The sequence below is a fragment of the Bombina bombina genome, chromosome 1 (genome assembly GCF_027579735.1).
Source record: "Bombina bombina isolate aBomBom1 chromosome 1, aBomBom1.pri, whole genome shotgun sequence".
Taxonomy (NCBI): Eukaryota; Metazoa; Chordata; class Amphibia; order Anura; family Bombinatoridae; genus Bombina; species Bombina bombina.
The window spans coordinates 1495410772-1495431497 of NC_069499.1; the positions used below are offsets into that span (position 1 = coordinate 1495410772).

At 41.3% G+C, this 20726-nt stretch overlaps 1 protein-coding gene across 1 annotated transcript in view; it reads right to left on the bottom strand.

The window, feature by feature from the left end:
* PRKAR1A (protein kinase cAMP-dependent type I regulatory subunit alpha) overlaps window positions 1-20726 on the bottom strand; it is a 105831-nt gene that overhangs the window by 22495 nt on the left and 62610 nt on the right. Inside the window, exons 9-10 of the mRNA XM_053707650.1 lie at window positions 6211-6332; window positions 5825-5906 (exon numbers count right to left, since the gene is read on the bottom strand). Coding sequence (XP_053563625.1) covers window positions 5825-5906; window positions 6211-6332 — 204 coding nt within the window. The remainder of the gene's footprint in view (window positions 1-5824; window positions 5907-6210; window positions 6333-20726) is intronic.

Sequence of the window (20726 nt, forward strand, 5' to 3'; positions counted from 1 at the left end):
TCCTCTGAAGACTCACCTTTGTGAACTCTTTTACACCTATCTCAGTAATACTAAAGAAATAGATGGACATTTTGGCGAATGTTGCCCCTTCGGGAAAGGCAAGTACAGGTCATCATCATTTAGTCTAGTCTTTTTGCAACTCAGCAATTTAGAACCTTCTGCTATTATCAGAATGAGAGCAAAGATAGATTCTGACAACTCCTTTCCCATCATGCCTACCTCATCCTCTCCCCCCTTCCCACCTATCCTTTCTCCTTCCTACCCACCCCTCCGACTTATCTACCTCACCTTCCCCACTCTAGGATTCCTATTCAATATAATTTAAAAAAAATGTCAACTTCTCAGGGCACTTTATGGTACAGCCCCCAACTTACTCTCAGTTATGACCTATGATAGGCAGAGAGATTTTTTGTTTTTGGTTAATATGTCAATGTTTTTTATGGTTAATAATGTTATTATGTTATGAGAAACTGTTTAAGTTATCACCTGTCAAATGAATGTTTTTCTCCTGCAGAGATGTGCCCACACATTTGTAAGATACATATACGTAAAGTGCTCTATGTGACCTCATCCACACAATTAAACAACATACCCCAACACACACACTATGTTGCCCAAAAATAAGAACGATGAAACTCGTAAACTAACCCTTCTCACACAAAATGCTAAGGGACTCAACTCACCCCACAAACGATCTAAAGCCCTTTCAGACCTTTCAAAAAGACAGGTAGACATCTTATTCCTACAAGAGACTCATTTTAAAAAAAACAAAGAGCCCAAATATTTTGGGAAAACATTCACCACTCACTATCACAGCTCCAACACCTCAAAAAGAGGTGGAGTCAGTATTCTACTGCATAAGTCTCTCCCCTTCACCCATACCCAAACCTCTAGAGACACTGAGGGCCGTTTTCTCGGCCTAGTAGGTCTACTTTATGGTAGACCTATTACCCTGGTAAATATTTACGCCCCAAATGTAAAACAAACCCCTTTCTTTAAACAAATATTTAACCGCATTATAGACATCGCAAAAGGACCCATCTTTGTTGCAGGGGATTTTAATGTTCCCATTCACCCTACTAAGGATAGCTCCAATCCTACAATAGCGATATCAAAAAAAGTCACTAATGTATTATGGACAGGTTTGAGAAACCTTAACCTCCACGACACTTGGCGTTTTATCCACCAGGACACCCGAGACTATACCTTTTTCTCCCATCCTAACAGAACATATAGTCGCATAGATTACATTTTCACCAATCAACCTGCCCTAGCCTTAGTCAACAGATGCGTTATTTCCCCCACATCATGGTCAGACCATTCAGCGGTAAAACTAACCATATCATGGACAAACCCCACTAACATCATATACGTGGAAACTAGACAACTCCCTTCTTAACAATACAGACACAATTAAGAAACTTACTAGTACCATTGAAGAATATTTTAGATTAAATATCCCCTCAACGGCCAACAAATACACAATATGGGAAGCACATAAGTGCGTGCTCAGGGGCGAATTAATTAAATTAAAGGCTCATTTCCAAAAATTACATCGACAGCAATATAATGAGCTATCAAACACCTTTGCCCGACTGGATCTGGCCCATAAACAATCCCCTACAAACCCTGATATACTGACTGACTTACAAAACTCTAAACAAGCATTAGACGGTTTCCTACAAATAGAATACCAGACACTTCGCGCAAAAACTAACAGCATGTTTTATTATGAAAGCAATAGGTCAGGCAAGTTATTAGCAAGAGCCTTGAAAAAAAAAAAAGATTGAAATCCTATATTAACGAATTACAAACACCTAATTGTCCCCACACCCTAAAAACTACTAAAGAAATTCTACAATCATTTCATGACTATTATTCCACCTTATATAATATTCAAAGAAATGCACCCTCTCAAGGCCCTACCCCAGCTCTGATCTCTTATATTTCCAGCGCACATCTACCCACTATAACAACTGATCAACTTAACACCCTTAACAAACCCATTACCCAAATTGAACTCACCACGGCCATAAAATCACTTAACAATGGGAAAAGCCCAGGGCCAGACGGTTTCACTGGAAAGTACTATCACACCTTCTCTTCTCAACTATCCCCTTATCTCACTCAATTATTCAACGAGGTAACGGACACTAACCCGTTCCCCCAATCCATGCTAGAAGCGCAAGTAGTAGTGATCCCAAAACCAGGTAAACCCCCTACAACGCCCGCTAACTTTCGCCCAATCTCCCTCCTTAACATAGACATCAAACTTTACGCTAAAATATTAGCCACCCGCATCAACTTAATACTCCCAACAATTGTACATATTAATCAGGCAGGTTTCACTCCTCTTAGAGAAGCTAAAGATAATACGACCAAAATTCTATTATTAATGGAACATGCAGTTCACAACCATATCCCCTCCGCGTTCATTTCTATGGACGCGGAGAAAGCCTTTGATAGGCTAAACTGGCAATTTCTGAAGGAGACACTTACCCAATTTGGCTTCGACTCTACCTTCACTGGAAAAATATTCTCCCTTTATAACAGTCCACAAGCCAAAATAAAGTTGAACAATACCTTGTCCCAACCATTTTCAATCACAAACGGAACGAGACAGGGATGCCCCCTCTCCCCTATATTATTTATCCTTGCAATGGAGGTCCTAGCATCACATATTAGACACAACACGGACATACAGGGGTTCAAAATTGCTCACCAGGAATATAAAGCTACCTTATACGCTGATGACCTCTTTCTCACACCAACACGACCTCAAAACTCACTTCCCCCCCTCATTCAAACAATACACCAATACGGCAATTTTTCAAACTTCAAAATAAATATTACCAAATCAGAATTGCTCCCACTTGGACTACAGACGGAGGAAATCACTGCAATACAAGCACTCGCTCACTTTCGCATACAAACGCGCGCTATAAAATACCTCGGTGTATATATCTCCCACCACACACAAGTCACACTGGACACCAATTATAAAGCCATAGCCGATTCAATCCAAAATATACTGCGCTCCTGGAACAATAAACCACTCTCATGGTTAGGCAGAATTAATTCAGTCAAAATGATTCTTCTCCCCAAATTACTATACCTCTTCCAAACACTACCGATCCCAATCCCCAAATCTGTGATACACAACCTTCAAAAATCCTTCATCTCCTATATATGGCAACACAAAAGACCTCGGATAGCTACTGCCACCCTTTATCGCTCCAAAGAACTGTGCGGCCTTGGGATCCCAAACCTTACCCAATATAGACTGGCTAGCTTCTACACCAGAATAATACATTGGTGCAGACATTCAGTTCAGAAAGAATGGGTTCTTCTAGAGCACTCGTTATCGAATACTTCACATCTTGGCAGCAAGTGCTGGCTACATCCCTCCAAAAGAAACTTACCTACATATCTACCAATAATCACTAGAGAAACTTTAAAACTATGGGATACATCCATAAAACAACATAACCATATCTCAACTGTACCCTCCCCACTAACACCCCTTTGTGAAAATCCAGATTCTCCAATACCATTCCCCACACAAACAACTCAAACACCTCACATTATAAACTCCTCTCCTTGCCTTACAGTCATTCAAAACGGGAAAATCAAACCCTTAACCGAACTGGCCCCCATCCTGGACAAAATACATATAGAATGTTTTAAATACCAGCAACTAACAGACTTCCTTGTCAAACATCCACATAAACTATTACTTTTTCGCCCCCATACGGGTTACGAAAGCAGCTGCATCTATGACACCCTACACAGGGGCTTTCTATCTTTTACATACCAATTACTTACGCAACCAAGCAGCACATCTCTCCCCTCGTACACGCAAAAGTGGGAAACAGAGATAGGCATTACACAAACCCCTAAGGAATGGCAAAAAATCTTCTCTTGCATGACAAAATCCTCCTCATCCATTTATGTAATGGAAATGAATGTTAAGTTACTATATAGATGGTACTATACACCTCACCGACTTCACACCATTTTCCCTACACACTCACCGGAGTGTTGGAGAGGTTGCCACAACATTGGCACTCCCACACACATCTGGTGGACGTGCCCAACAGCCCAAACATATTGGGAAGCTATCAGAGTTGAATTCGAAAAAGTTCTATCTCTAAGTCTCAGGCTCGACATCTGGTTTTTCATCTTTAATAAATTTACCAAAATAACTTGCAAAATCCGACTAGCCCTACTGACCATCATGACAAACTCAGCAAAACGACCAATTCCCAAAAACTGGAAATGCAATACACTTCCATCTATCCAGGTCTGGAGAGAAACAACCACCCAATCTCTTCAACTAGAAAAATATAGCTTTACTCGTAACAAACAAGTAGCCGACTATGACTCGATATATTTTTTGTGGGAGGAATATCTTAATAAGACAACCCCCACACCCAAAACCACCACCCGAACATCCACTTCTTAAATGCATATTCACTGACTACCCTTAGCTGACAAGCCAGATGCCTTCTCCTATTACTTTGACTTGAACAGAAGGTCATTTCAAGAGCCCGATAATCACTGACACAACAATTTACGTTTCTGCAGGAATCATGTACATATGAATATACATTTATACATCCATTTGAATAGTTCATTGTATTTTCTCATTCACTTAATTGAATTGTTTCCTTTTTTCTTACCTAGTTTAAATAACTTACCTATGCAATCTAAATTTGCCTATTGAACGATAAATATATCTACAACTCATATGTCGAAACACTGTGTCATGTATATGGAATCATTGTAACCACATTGTTGCATATGTAACTGTTTTAATTCTGCGTTGTACGCAGTAATTTTATGTTCAATAAAGCTTTTGAAAAAAAAAAAAAATATTTTACTATTTAAACTGTAATCACCTACATTAGATGGTTACATTGAATCTATTTGATGCTGTCTGCTCAATGCATACAACACAAAACTATTTACATATAAAAATAAAAGAAAAGTGAACAATATTTTAACCTTTTAACGTCGTTAGGACGTTTCATGCCGTCCTAACTGCGCTGTTAGGGCGGCATGGAACGTCCTAGTGTTTAGCTGTACTGAAGCCAACAATGCTTCCAGGATGCGACCGGGTCATGGTCGGAATGCCTAACATCATAGGGATACCCCCCCCTGACATGATCTCATCATTAAAATCTTGTGATCAAGTGCACGATTGCGGGATTTGAATTTGTTTAAATTAGAACGTTGTTCTGATGTAGACAAATTAAGCCTGTCATCAAAGGGTTAACAAGGCACGCCACATATACCCAAAGAATGAAAACAAAACATTGGAGTTATTCTAATAGAAAAAGATTTAAGGCCTAAAAGAAAGATTTTCCCCAACTTCATCTATCCACTTTAATCTGTATGTATTAGAGTGGGGTCATAGTCAGACAATGTACGGTAACATCAGTTAACATACTGCAAATTAATCAACATTCTATCACATTGAAAATTACTGCAAACCAGACAGGGACACACAAGCTCAGCAATGAGACCCATGCTCTGGGGTTGGACAACCCTGTTCTGTTTTCCTAAATGTCTCATTCACCCATCTGTTAAATCCTGCACCTTATGACAGGCACATACAGCAGTCTATACTCTCTCCATTGCACCACAATCCCCCCCCCCCCCCAAACCACCACCAATCTCAGCTTGTTCCCTTGCCGTTGCCCAATTCCTCCTCACCCACTTGCATTTTGTCTCCCCCCATCAAAAATGGCAAGTAATTGCAAAAGAGTACCTGCCTAAGAAAATCAGCAGATACAAAGGAGAATCAAAGTCAACAACTCACCAAAATAATCAGAAGGTCCCAGTCGCCCGACTTCCACAAACTCCTCGTTTTCTGAGCGACGCTGCAGAACAGCAGCAATACCCTGAGAAGAAAAGACATTTGTTTCTAACAGACCCTGGAAAGGAGATTTCACAAGCTCAGAAGACATTATGTTGCTATGTGGCACAAAGTAGCAAATGCTTGAGAAAATTTGTGATTTAAAAAAAAAAAAAAATATATCAGTATTTTTTTTTAATATATTTCCTGCAATTAAGTTAATAACCTTCTTTAAGTACACTATGTAGATACATTAGAAATCTTTTGGAGCAATAAGTCTCAAAATAGACTAACGGTGATAATGAAATTGTATATTTAAAAAAAATAATAATAATGTAGTGGATCTTGACCTCTAAAATAATGAAGAATTCATCTCCAGGTTCTCCTTGCACCACAATCTTCTGTCCATCCTCAAACTGCACTGGTTCAAGGGCATCCGCTACTGTGAAACGCTCCCACTTGTCAAGGGATTCTGGCAAGAAAACAAAAGATCTTTGGTCTTGGAGACTACGTAATGGTGATTATAAAAGGCATTCAAAACAAGTAAAAGCAATGCATTAGGACATCAGCAAACCTACTGCATAGTCTTCCCTTTGACAACCTATGAGATAGTATTAACAAATACCAAGATTGGAATAAAATCTAAAATATTTAAACCGTTTACTTAAAATTCTTCCTTCCCTCATAGGATTGTGTATAAAGATATTGGTGCCCCCAGTGACAAGTATAAAGGGCTGCAATGCCATGGAGTCTTTCCAGAACAATACTAAAGGTAACTATGTCCTGGAACAGAGGTACTGCTTACTTAAACCATTTTCTTAACCAGTAAAACTGCATGATAAGTTTTAACAAATGCTTTTAATACATTTTCTGAAGCCTCAAAAAAAAGCTTCTCTGTTCACACTTTTTTTTTCTCTTCGGAGGGCAATACAGTCAGTCATTCAAGTACATGCTCTTGTTATTGATTTGAATAGATGTGAACTAGTGTTATGGATGTAGTAGTGAAGTCTCTTTTGCGTACGTGATGGTTCACTACTTCATCCTGCTCAGCAAGAAGCAGCTATGCTGGAATTGGACTGCACCTTCGTTAAAGAAAAGTGCGCAAGCAATATGTCCAGTAATTTTATGTATCATCTTGTACAGAACAGAATAAATGAATGAATAAATGATGGAACAAATAGAGAGACTCACTTGGAAGCTTCAGAACAGATATGTAGAGTATTAGATTTTGCAAAAACATTCATGCAACTTTATCATTATATATAGTGCATTTGGAAAGTATTCAGGCCACTTCATTTTCACATTTTGTTATGTTGCAGCCTTATGCTAAAATTATTCCACCCCACCCATCAATCTACACTCCATACCACATAATGACATAATGAGAAAGCAAAAAGCAAATTTATTAAAAATATAAAACTTAAATATCCCATTGACCTACATATTTAAACCCTATGCTATAAAACTTGACATTTAGCTTAGGTGCGTTGAAGGTTTCCAAGAGCACAGTTGCCTCCATAATTCTTAAATGAAAGAAGTTTGGAACAACCAGGACTCCTAGAGCTGGCCGCATGGCCAAACTGTGCAATCTGGAGAAAGGCGTTGGTAAAAGGGGTGACCAAGAACCTGCTGACCACTCTGTTTGAGCTCCAGAGATGATGTGTGTAGATGGGAGAAACTTGCAGAATGACAACCAACACTGCAACACTCCATTAATCTAGGCTTTATGGCAGAGTGGCTAGACAGAAGCCTCTCCTCAGTGCAAGACATATGAAAGCCTGCTTGGGGGGAAAAAAAGCATCTAAAGGACTCTCGGACTGTGAGAAAACATAATTTATGCTTACCTGATAAATTTATTTCTCTTGTAGTGTATCCAGTCCACTAATCATCCATTACTTATGGGATATTAACTCCTCCCCAACAGGAAGTGCAAGAGGATTCACCCAGCAGAGCTGCTATATAGCTCCTCCCCTAACTGCCATTACCAGTCATTCGACCGAAAACATGCAGAGAAAGGAAAACCATAGGGTACAGTGGTGACTGTAGTTTAATGGAAAAATTACCTGCCTTAAAGTGACAGGGCGGGCCGTGGACTGGATACACTACAAGAGAAATAAATTTATCAGGTAAGCATAAATTATGTTTTCTCTTGTTAAGTGTATCCAGTCCACGGATCATCCATTACTTATGGGATACCAATACCAAAGCTAAAGTACACGGATGACGGGAGGGACAGGCAGGCTCTTTATACGGAAGGAACCACTGCCTGAAGAACCTTTCTCCCAAAAACAGCCTCCGAAGAAGCAAAAGTGTCAAATTTGTAAAATTTGGAAAAAGTATGAAGAGAAGACCAAGTTGCAGCCTTGCAAATCTGTTCAACAGAAGCCTCATTCTTAAAGGCCCAAGTGGAAGCCACAGCTCTAGTAGAATGTGCTGTAATTCTTTCAGGAGGCTGCTGTCCAGCAGTCTCATAGGCTAACCGTATTATGCTACGAAGCCAAAAGGAGAGAGAGGTAGCCGAAGCTTTTTGACCTCTCCTCTGACCAGAATAAACGACAAACAGGGAAGACGTTTGTCGAAAATCCTTAGTTGCCTGTAGATAAAATTTCAGGGCACGGACTACATCTAGATTGTGTAGCAGACGTTCCTTTTTCGAAGAAGGATTAGGACACAAAGATGTAACCACAATCTCTTGATTGATATTCCTGTTAGTGACCACCTTAGGTAGGAACCCAGGTTTAGTACGCAGAACTACCTTGTCTGAATGAAAAATCAGATAAGGAGAATCACAATGTAAGGCAGATAACTCAGAGACTCTTCGAGCCGAGGAAATCGCCATTAAAAACAGAACTTTCCAAGATAACAACTTGATATCAATGGAATGAAGGGGTTCAAACGGAACCCCCTGTAAAACATTAAGAACTAAGTTCAAACTCCATGGTGGAGCAACAGTTTTAAACACAGGCTTGATCCTAGCTAAAGCCTGACAAAAAGCTTGAACGTCCGGAACTTCTGACAGACGTTTGTGTAAAAGAATGGACAGAGCTGAAATCTGTCCCTTTAAGGAACTAGCGGATAAACCCTTTTCTAAACCTTCTTGTAGAAAAGACAATATCCTCGGAATCCTAACCTTACTCCATGAGTAACTCTTGGATTCGCACCAATATAAGTATTTGCGCCATATCTTATGGTAAATCTTTCTGGTAACAGGCTTCCTAGCCTGTATTAAGGTATCAATAACTGACTCAGAAAAACCACGTTTTGATAAAATCAAGCGTTCAATTTCCAAGCAGTCAGCTTCAGAGAAATTAGATTTTGATGTTTGAAGGGACCCTGGATCAGAAGGTCCTGTTTCAGAGGTAGCGACCAAGGTGGACAGGATGACATGTCCACTAGATCTGCATACCAAGTCCTGCGTGGCCATGCAGGCGCTATTAGAATCACTGATGCTCTCTCCTGTTTGATTCTGGCAATCAATCGAGGAAGCATCGGGAAGGGTGGAAACACATAAGCCATCCCGAAGGTCCAAGGTGCTGTCAAAGCATCTATCAGAACCGCTCCCGGATCCCTGGATCTGGACATGTAACGAGGAAGCTTGGCGTTCTGTCGAGACGCCATGAGATCTATCTCTGGTTTGCCCCAACGTCGAAGTATTTGGGCAAAGACCTCCGGATGAAGTTCCCACTCCCCCGGATGAAAAGTCTGACGACTTAAGAAATCCGCCTCCCAGTTCTCCACTCCCGGGATGTGGATTGCTGACAGGTGGCAAGAGTGAGACTCTGCCCAGCGAATTATCTTTGATACTTCCATCATTGCTAGGGAGCTTCTTGTCCCTCCCTGATGGTTGATGTAAGCTACAGTCGTGATGTTGTCCGACTGAAACCTGATGAACCCCGAGTTGTTAACTGGGGCCAAGCCAGAAGGGCATTGAGAACTGCTCTCAATTCCAGAATGTTTATTGGTAGGAGACTCTCCTCCTGATTCCATTGTCCCTGAGCCTTCAGAGAATTCCAGACAGCGCCCCAACCTAGTAGGCTGGCGTCTGTTGTTACAATTGTCCAGTCCGGCCTGCTGAATGGCATCCCCTGGACAGATGTGGCCGAGAAAGCCACCATAGAAGAGAATTTCTGGTCTCTTGATCCAGATTCAGAGTAGGGGACAAGTCTGAGTAATCCCCATTCCACTGACTTAGCATGCACAATTGCAGCGGTCTGAGATGTAGACGTGCAAAGGGTACTATGTCCATTGCTGCTACCATTAAGCCGATCACCTCCATGCATTGAGCTACTGACGGGTGTTGAATGGAATGAAGGACACGGCATGCATTTTGAAGCTTTGTTAACCTGTCTTCTGTCAGGTAAATCTTCATTTCTACAGAATCTATAAGAGTCCCCAAGAAGGGAACTCTTGTGAGTGGAAAGAGAGAACTCTTCTTTTCGTTCACCTTCCATCCATGCGACCTTAGAAATGCCAGTACTAACTCTGTATGAGACTTGGCAGTTTGAAAGCTTGAAGCTTGTATCAGAATGTCGTCTAGGTACGGAGCTACCGCAATTCCTCGCGGTCTTAGTACCGCCAGAAGAGCACCCAGAACCTTTGTGAAGATTCTCGGAGCCGTAGCCAATCCGAATGGAAGAGCTACAAACTGGTAATGCCTGTCTAGAAAGGCAAACCTTAGATACCGGTAATGATCTTTGTGAATCGGTATGTGAAGGTAAGCATCCTTTAAATCCACTGTGGTCATGTACTGACCCTTTTGGATCATGGGTAAAATTGTCCGAATAGTTTCCATTTTGAACGATGGAACTCTTAGGAATTTGTTTAGGATCTTTAAATCCAAGATTGGCCTGAAAGTTCCCTCTTTTTTGGGAACCACAAACAGATTTGAGTAAAACCCTTGTCCTTGTTCCGACCGCGGAACCGGATGGATCAATCCCATTAATAAAAGATCTTGTACGCAGCGTAGAAACGCCTCTTTCTTTATTTGGTTTGTTGACAACCTTGACAGATGAAATCTCCCTCTTGGGGGAGAGAATTTGAAGTCTAGAAGGTATCCCTGAGATATGATCTCTAACGCCCAGGGATCCTGGACATCTCTTGCCCAAGCCTGGGCGAAGAGAGAAAGTCTGCCCCCCACTAGATCCGTTCCCGGATCGGGGGCCCTCGATTCATGCTGTCTTAGGGGCAGCAGCAGGTTTCCTGGCCTGCTTGCCCTTGTTCCAGGACTGGTTAGGTCTCCAGCCTTGTCTGTAGCGAGCAACAGCTCCTTCCTGTTTTGGTGCAGAGGAAGTTGATGCTGCTCCTGCTTTGAAATTACGAAAGGAACGAAAATTAGACTGTCTAGCCTTAGGTTTGGCTCTGTCTTGAGGCAGGGCATGGCCTTTACCTCCTGTAATGTCAGCGATAATTTCTTTCAACCCGGGCCCGAATAAGGTCTGCCCTTTGAAAGGTATATTAAGCAATTTAGATTTAGAAGTAACGTCAGCTGACCAGGATTTTAGCCACAGTGCTCTGCGTGCCTGAATGGCGAATCCGGAATTCTTAGCCGTAAGTTTAGTTAAATGTACTACGGCATCTGAAATAAATGAGTTAGCTAACTTAAGGGCTTTAAGCTTGTGTGTAATCTCATCTAATGGAGCTGATTCAAGTGTCTCTTCCAGAGACTCAAACCAAAATGCTGCTGCAGCCGTGACAGGCGCAATGCATGCAAGAGGTTGCAATATAAAACCTTGTTGAACAAACATTTTCTTAAGGTAACCTCTAACTTTTTATCCATTGGATCTGAAAAGGCACAGCTATCCTCCACCGGGATAGTGGTACGCTTAGCTAAAGTAGAAACTGCTCCCTCCACCTTAGGGACCGTTTGCCATAAGTCCCGTGTGGTGGCGTCTATTGGAAACATCTTTCTAAATATCGGAGGGGGTGAGAACGGCACACCGGGTCTATCCCACTCCTTAGTAACAATTTCAGTAAGTCTCTTAGGTATAGGAAAAACGTCAGTACTTGCCGGTACCGCAAAATATTTATCCAACCTAAACATTTTCTCTGGTATTGCAACTGTGTTACAATCATTCAGAGCCGCTAACACCTCCCCTAGTAATACACGGAGGTTTTCCAGCTTAAATTTAAAATTTGAAATATCTGAATCCAGTTTGTTTGGATCAGAACCGTCACCCGCAGAATGAAGCTCTCCGTCCTCATGTTCTGCAAATTGTGACGCAGTGTCTGACATGGCCCTAATATTATCAGCGCACTCTGTTCTCACCCCAGAGTGATCACGCTTACCTCTTAGTTCTGGTAATTTAGCTAAAACTTCAGTCATAACAGTAGCCATATCCTGTAATGTGATTTGTAATGGCCGCCTAGATGTACTCGGCGCTACAATATCACGCACCTCCCGAGCGGGAGATGCAGGTACTGACACGTGAGGCGAGTTAGTCGGCATAACTCTCCCCTCGTTGTTTGGTGAAATATGTTCAATTTGTACAGATTGACTTTTATTTAAAGTAGCATCAATACAGTTAGTACATAAATTTCTATTGGGCTCCACTTTGGCTTTAGCACATATAGCACAGATATCTTCCTCTGAATCAGACATGTTTAACACACTAGCAAATAAACTAGCAACTTGGAAATACTTTTCAAGTAATTTACTATAATATGAAAACGTACTGTGCCTATAAGAAGCACAGAAAAAGTTATGACAGTTGAAAATTAATAAACTGAAAAGTTATAGCATCAAATATTTGTAAAAAACACAATTTTAGCAAAGGATTGCTCCCATTAGCAAAGGATAACTAACCCTGATAGCAGAAAAAAAAAAAAAAAAATACAGAAATAAACGTTTTTTTATCACAGTCAACTACAATCTCACAGCTCTGCTGTGAGCGATTACCTCCCTCAAAACAAGTTTTGAAGACCCCTGAGTTCTGTAGAGATGAACCGGATCATGCAGGGAAGACAATAAACTTCTGACTGAATTTTTTGATGCGTAGCAAAAGCACCAAAAAAGGCCCCTCCCCCTCACACATAACAGTGAGAGAGATCAGTAAACTGTCATAAATTAAATAAAACGACTGCCAAGTGGAAAAAATAGTGCCCAAAACATTTTTTCACCCAGTACCTCAGAAAATTAAACTATTTTACATGCCAGCAAAAAACGTTTAACATTAATAAATTGAGTGTTATTAAAAAGCCTGTTGCTAGTCCCTGCAAATTAGGCTAAAGTTTTATGCATACAGTATAATTCCAGTGAAGTGCCATTCCCCAGAATACTGAAGTGTAAAATATACATACATGACAGCCTGATACCAGTTGCTGCTACTGCATTTAAGGCTGAGCTTACATTATATCGGTATGGCAGAATTTTCTCATCAATTCCATTGTCAGAAAATAATAAGCTGCTGCATACCTCTTTGCAGATTAATCTGCCCGCTGTCCCCTGATCTGAAGTTTACCTCTCCTCAGATGGCCGAGAAACAGCAATATGATCTTAACTACTCCGGCTAAAATCATAGAAAAACTCAGGTAGATTCTTCTTCAAATTCTACCAGAGAAGGAATAACACACTCCGGTGCTATTATAAAATAACAAACTTTTGATTGAAGGTATGAAACTAAGTATAATCACCACAGTCCTCTCACACATCCTATCTATTCGTTGGGTGCAAGAGAATGACTGGTAATGGCAGTTAGGGGAGGAGCTATATAGCAGCTCTGCTGGGTGAATCCTCTTGCACTTCCTGTTGGGGAGGAGTTAATATCCCATAAGTAATGGATGATCCGTGGACTGGATACACTTAACAAGAGAAAGAGAATTCTCTGGTCTGATGATATAATGTGAGAAACAAGATTCTCTGGTCTGATGATACAATGTGAGAAACAAGATTCTCTGGTCTGATACGACAATTGAACTGTTCGGTCTCAATTCCCAGTGTCATGTCTGAAGGAAACCAGACACCGCTCATCACCTGTGCAATATCATCCCAACGATTTAACATGGTGGTGGTAGCATCCTGCTGTGGTGGTGTTATTCAGCAGCAGGGAGTGGGGGGCTGGTCAGGGCTGAGGGAAAGCTGAACACAGCAAATTACAGAGATACCCTTAATAAAAACCTAGTACAGAGTACTCAGTACCTTAGACTGGTCCGAAGGTTCACCTTCCAACCGGACAATGACCCTAAGCACACAGCCAAGATAACACAGGAGTGGCTTAGATTTTTTACTTTACTGTCCCTTTAATGCTACAGGATTGAAAGACATTTTGACTGTTGGGTGGCTGTTCCAGCATGACTGTGCCCTGGCCTGTACAGGGTAGAGATAGAGATCTTTCAAGTCTGTAGCAAATGTCTTTCAAGTCTGTAGCATTAAAGGGACAGTAAAGTCATAAATGTAACGTTCATGATACAGATAGAGCATGCAATTATACACAAACTTTTGAATTTACATCTTATCAAATTTGCTTAATTTTCTTGGTATCCTTTGTTGAAAAGTATAAGTAGATAGGCTCAGGATTAGCAATGCACTACTGGGAGCTAGCTGCTGATTGGAGGCTGCAGATATATGCCTCATGATTGGTTCACCCAGTGTGTTCAGTTAGGTCAAAATAGTGTATTGCTGGTCCTTCAACAAAAAATAGCTTGACAATAAAGCAAATTTAATAACCAAAATAAAATTAGAAAGCTGTTGCATGCTCTCCCTTAATCCGGAAAAAAAAAATGTTGGGGTTCATGTCCCTTAAAGATGACACTTCAGTGGAACTAAAGGGCCTACCTGAAAAATACCACCAGATGATTATCCCTCCTCCATCAAAATTTACAGTAGGCCTTATACATTCTAGTAGGATGCATTCTCCTGGCATCTGCACAGCTAGATTCTTCCATCAGACTGCTAGATAGTGACACGTGAATAATCACTCAAGAGAACAAGATTCCACTGCTCCAGAGTTCAGTGGATGTGTTCTTTTAACCATTCCAGCTGATGCTTGGCATTATACATACTGACGTGAGGCTTGTGCAAAGCTGTTCAGCCATGGAAACCCATTTCAAGTGCTGATGTTGCTCCCAGAGGCAGGATCTGAACGCAGAAGAAGGTGACCGCTCGTGGGATTCGGCTATTTGCAGAGCCGCATTTATTCTTATGAAAATTCAACACACTACCATCTGGATTTGCACAGACCCTAGTGTGTTGAACTTGCACAGGAATAAGTGTGGCAAATTGTTAACTTTTTCACAAACTTTAGGTTTCTTACTGAAATGATTTTAAAAGCTTTTTTTTTTCTTTTTAAGATCCTCTTTTTCAGCCACGTTATGGCAATGAGGTCCAGGGCCAATTTTGTATAGCATATTGGTATGATAATCTTAAAATTGACCCCTAAACCTATGTATATATATATTTTAATAGTAGACAAGCCAAGGCACCGATGTAGGCTCTTTTTTGTATATTTAATGCCACCATTTGGCAATCAGATGTATGCCAATTTCCATCATATAAAAAAAATGTACTTCCTCACAAACGTTGGGTTTCTCACTGAAATTATTTTACACACATCATGTTCAGTGATAAAAAAACTTTTAAAATCATTTGTATTATCATCCGCTTTGTTCAAAACAAGCAGACCTGTATGGGCTTGTCATTGGTTTTGGTAATTGGAAGGCCACAAATTGCAGCTTTTAGACATGTTCAAGCAAATGGTTAATAGTGACGTAGCACATACTTCCTATAGGCGTATGTGGTTAAAGTAAGATGACTTGGTCATTGAAGAATATTCTACTTCTTTGCCGTACAAAAGCTCTTTGGTTAAGTTTTCAGTAGGTTTTGGGTCATTGTACATATGTGCTGTAGAGCAGTTTTGCAACACTTGATTCAGATCAGACAGTATAGCCATGCTGATGCTTCTGTCAGCAGTCATATTGTGAATAAATATTAGCGACCCAGTTACATTGGCAGTCATACATGCCCATACCCTAACACTGCCTCCACCATGTTTCACAGATTATGTGGTATGCTTCGAATCATGAGCTGTTCCTTCGCTTCTCCATACTATTCTAATCATTCTGGTACATGTTATCTTCATTTCTTCTCCCCAGAGAATACAGTTCCAGGACTGGGCAGGCTTTTTTACATGTTTTCTGACAAAGTCACAATGGCCTTAATATTCTTGAGGCTTAATGGTGGTTTGTATCTTTAATTTCATGAAGTTTTCTCTTGATTGTAGACTTTGATAATGATATGCCTACCTCCTGGAGAATGTTCTTTATTTGGCTAGAAATTGTGAAGCGGTATTTCCTCACCAAGGAAAAAAATGTTGCAATCATCCACCACAGCTATCTTACGTGGTTGGCCAGGACTTTTGATGTAGCTGAGCACACCAGTGTGTTCTTTCTTCTTATGGATGAATCAAATTGCTGGGCATTCTAAAATGTTTCTGCTACCTGGCTGATGTTTTTTTTCTTTTCTGCCTAATAATCAACTGCTTTACTTGCATTGAGAGTCCTGTGGACCTCACATTGAGAAATCACAACAGTAGCTTCCAAATGCATTTTCCATATTTTATCAAGTCCAGATTTTCCAGAAGCCGATTTTAATGGCCATATTTGGACTGTTCCAGTGTTATTTCATTAAACAGTTAATTGTCAAATTTACTTTGGCCCCTTCAAAAGGATGGAACCACTAGTCATGGGATAAACTTCATATTCAGCATTCCTTTGCTAAACAATGCCAAATATGGATGCAGTAAACGGCATTTGACTATTTTCGGAAAAGGATAGATCAGTGTCAAAGTGCAACACACAAAGAGCTGTATAAAGTGCTGTAATTCCTAAATCATTCACCCAATATAGATGTAAATTCAACTCCTATACCTCCAATATTATTGTTTCTAAACAGCTTAAATAACTAACTTTGAACTTCCGGTTGGTGGGGCGTCTGGACTAGCGCGTTAAAGAGCAGCTCTGTAAAGCTTCTCTGCACAAACTATGATTTTCAGCAGATCCAGACCTCCACAAGCTTTCTCCTTGCTGGGTTGATATTCTGTGCGCCTCTCACAGCACGGCTCCAGCCGGACAAGCAGTGTGAAGTTAACTGGACTTACCCGTTAAGGTTTGGAGACATCGGCCACACTCATGCAGCAGTTGGATTGCACTTCACAGGGATATCACAGTGCAAAAATTTTAAATTGGCCATCAAACACCGGATAGCGCTCTGAACCAAGCACATCTAGAGGCCCACATATGTTATCTGGCTTCTGCAATACAGTCTTCCTTCTTTTTGCCAGTGAGGTTTATGACTCATAGCGGGAAGTGTTTGAGGCACTGAAGAACCGCTATACTCCGCCTAATCTGGTTTCTCTGTATGTTGTCCGGGAGTGGAGCGAAAGAAACAGACACCATTTTTTGTAGTCTGCACAAGTTCTGATTGTGTATATGTAACCTTGCAGCCCTGATTTGCTTACCGTTCTTTGAGGTACTCCTTTAAAAGCCCTAGTAATAATATATGTGGGACAATTACATTCCACTGTAACTTTCCAGGCTTGCTGGACATTTGATCTGTAAAGTGTTTGCGCACACTCCTGTACAATTTCCCTCAACAGCAAAGAGACAATCATAATACCCTCTGTAAATAAATTGTACACAACTTGAGACTCACCTGTCTGAATGTATTGCACTTTACTTTTTATATGATTCTACTATGTGTACAACAGCAGTGTTCTGTGACTGTGTCATCGGCTTCAGTAATATTGTGTATGACCTACACTGAGGATAAATTCCATTTATAATCATTTCTGCCGATCTCACAATAACCTGCACTTACTTTGATATTGTTCTTTCTTTCTGTTCCAAGGCTATTGAAGAGTCTTCATTGCGGAATACACAGTGTACTCTCTCACTACTTTATATTGTCTCATTGTGCCATCTTGTGGCCAACTACCGGAATTGCATCTGCTGTTTTGTTTCTGGCATAATCTTTACATTCCGTAAAGAGATGTTGCTATGTTGCGGGGTTTGTGATCTGAAGTATTTGGTTTTTATTTATTCATTACTCTGCACTGCAAGAGCACATGAAAGTAGATAAGTACTTAAAGAACCTCACTACCCCAGTGAATACTACCATGAGCTATAAATCAAAAGCAGCGGACAAAAGACAACACAACACTGCAGAAATATATGTGAAAAATCAACCGCAAGAGGATTCTAGTGTTGGAAATGCTATAGATCCAACTAGCCTGATGCAAGAACTTAAGATCAGTACACCATCTATTATTTCAAGATTTCTTGGCAGAGGTCACAAAGAGAAGGAAATAGTTTGCCCCTAATGTTCACTATTACATGAACAGGGCAGTCAATTTGCATTGATGTATGTGGCTAAACTCCTTTTGCAAACCCAATCAGGGACAAAGTTCTTCCAGTCACCTCAGGGTTTGCAGGCTTACCTAGACACGTAAAAGTGAGAGGAACTGGATAGACTCACTTACCCAAGTATCCAGAGCATGTTGCTTAAAGGGCAAATCAACCCAAAAAAAAAAGAAATCTAAATAGTGCAAACTGTAGCCCAATTTTGGAAAATAAATAGTGTGCAAGTAAAAAGACGTAACTAGTTGTCCCACGGCCATTTTGAAATGGCCGCCTGCCCCATCTCTTTATTTCGTCATCCCCATCTTGCAGTTATCTTCAAGTGAATGTAACTTTGCGATCCTACGCGTTCCTGTGCTTCGCGCATGCGCAGAATTTATTGAAGGGGGCCTTTTCAAGAAGGGACTAAAAACAAAACGCTCAGTATCAGCAGTAGGAACTGCTCTGGGACCGGTAGGCTGTCTGAGCGATGAAGAGAACGCACACTGGTCCGCCGCATATAGGAACCGCTATGATACAGAGCGGTTGTTTTTAGTTCCTTCTTGAAAAGGCCCCCTTCAGTAAAATTGGCGTATGTGCGAAGCACGGGAACGCTTAGGATCGCAAAGTTACATTCACTGGAAGAGGACTGCAAAAACATAAATTATGCTTACCAGATAATTTCATTTCCTTCTGTATCAGGAGAGTCCACGGCTTCATTCCTTACTTGTGGGAAATACTGAACCTGGCCACCAGGAGGAGGCAAAGACACCCCAGCCAAAGGCTTAAATACCTCCCCCACTTCCCTCATCCCCAAGTCATTCTGCTGAGGGAACGAGGAGCAGTAGGAGAAATATCAGGGTATAAATGGTGCCAGAACAACAAAACAAAAATTTTGATCCACCCAACGGAGAATACGGGCTGGAGCCATGGACTCTCCTCATACAGAAGGAAATTAAATTATCTGGTAAGCATAATTTATGTTTTCCTTCTTAATATGAGTCCACGGCTTCATTCCTTACTTGTGGGAAACACATACCCAAGCTCTAGAGGACACTGAATGAAACGGGAGGGTAAAAGTAAAGGCGGACCCTATTCTGAGGGTCTGCAAAACATTTCTCCCAAAAGCTGCTTCACCCGAAGCAAAAACATCAAACTTGTAAAAATTTTAAAAGGTATGCAAGGAAGACCAGGTAGCCGCCCTACAAATCTGATCCCTAGAGGCCTCATTCTTGAAGGCCCAAGAGGAAGCCACAGCTCTAGTAGAATGAGCCTTAATTATCTGAGGCAGCTTATGTCCCGCTGTCTCATAAGCTAAGCGAATAATGCTCCTCAGCCAAAAGGACAAGGAAGTGGACAAGGCTTTCTGCCCCCTGCACTTCCCAGAATAGACAACAAACAAGAAAGAAGTTTGTCTAAACTCCTTCATAGCCTGAAGATAGAACTTCAAGGCCCGAACCACATCCAAATTATGAAGTAACCGCTCCTTCGAAGGAGGATTTGGACACAAAGAAGGAACCACATCCTGATTGACGTTGCAATCTGAAACAACCTTAGGAAGAAAACCTAACCCAGTACGAAGAACAGCCTTATCAGCATGGAATACTAGGTAAGGAAGCTCACATTGCAAGGCAGCCATCTCAGATACTCTGCGCGCCGAGGCAATAGCCAATAGAAAAAGAACCTTCCAAGACAGTAATTTAAATGTCAACTCCATGCATAGGTTCAAACGGAGCCTTCTGCCAAACTTTAAGAACAAGATTTAAACTCCAAGGAGGAGCACTAGATCTAAACACAGGCCTGATTCTAGACAGAGCCTAAACAAAGGACTGGACATCAGGAAGCTCAGCGAGCCTCTTGTGCAGTAAAACAGATAGGGCCGAAATCTGTCCCTTAAGGGAACTAGCAGAAAGACCCTTCTCCTGACCATCCTGGAGAGAGTAAAGAATCCTAGAAACCCTAACTTTATGCCAGGGGAAACCCCTATCTTCACACCAGAATAAGTAGGTCCTCCACACCTTATGATAGATGCGACAAGTAACCAGCTTACAAGCTTGAATGAGAGTATCAATAACTCTTTCAGAGAAAACTCTCTTGGCTAGGACTAAGCGTTTAATCTCCACGCAGTCAGCCTCAGAGAATCTAGATTTTGATGAACAAAAGGACCCTGCTCCAGCAGATCCCTGCGACAAGGAAACCTCCATGGAGTAGATGAGGACATCCCTACCAGGTCTGCGTACCATATCCTCCGCGGCCACGATGAAGCTATTAGAATCACCGATGTTTGCTCCTGCTTGATGCAGGCCACTACACGAGGGAGGAGTGGTAACGGTGGAAAAATGTAGATCAGACTAAACTTCCAAGGCACTGCTAATGCATCTATTAGCTCCGCCTGAGGATATCTGGACCGCGACCCATATCTGGGTAGCTTGGAATTGAGCCGGGACGCCATGAGGTCTATTTCCGGCGTCCTCCATTTGTTGCAAATCTCTGCAAACACCTCGGGATGGAGAGACCATTTCCCCGGATGAAAGGATTG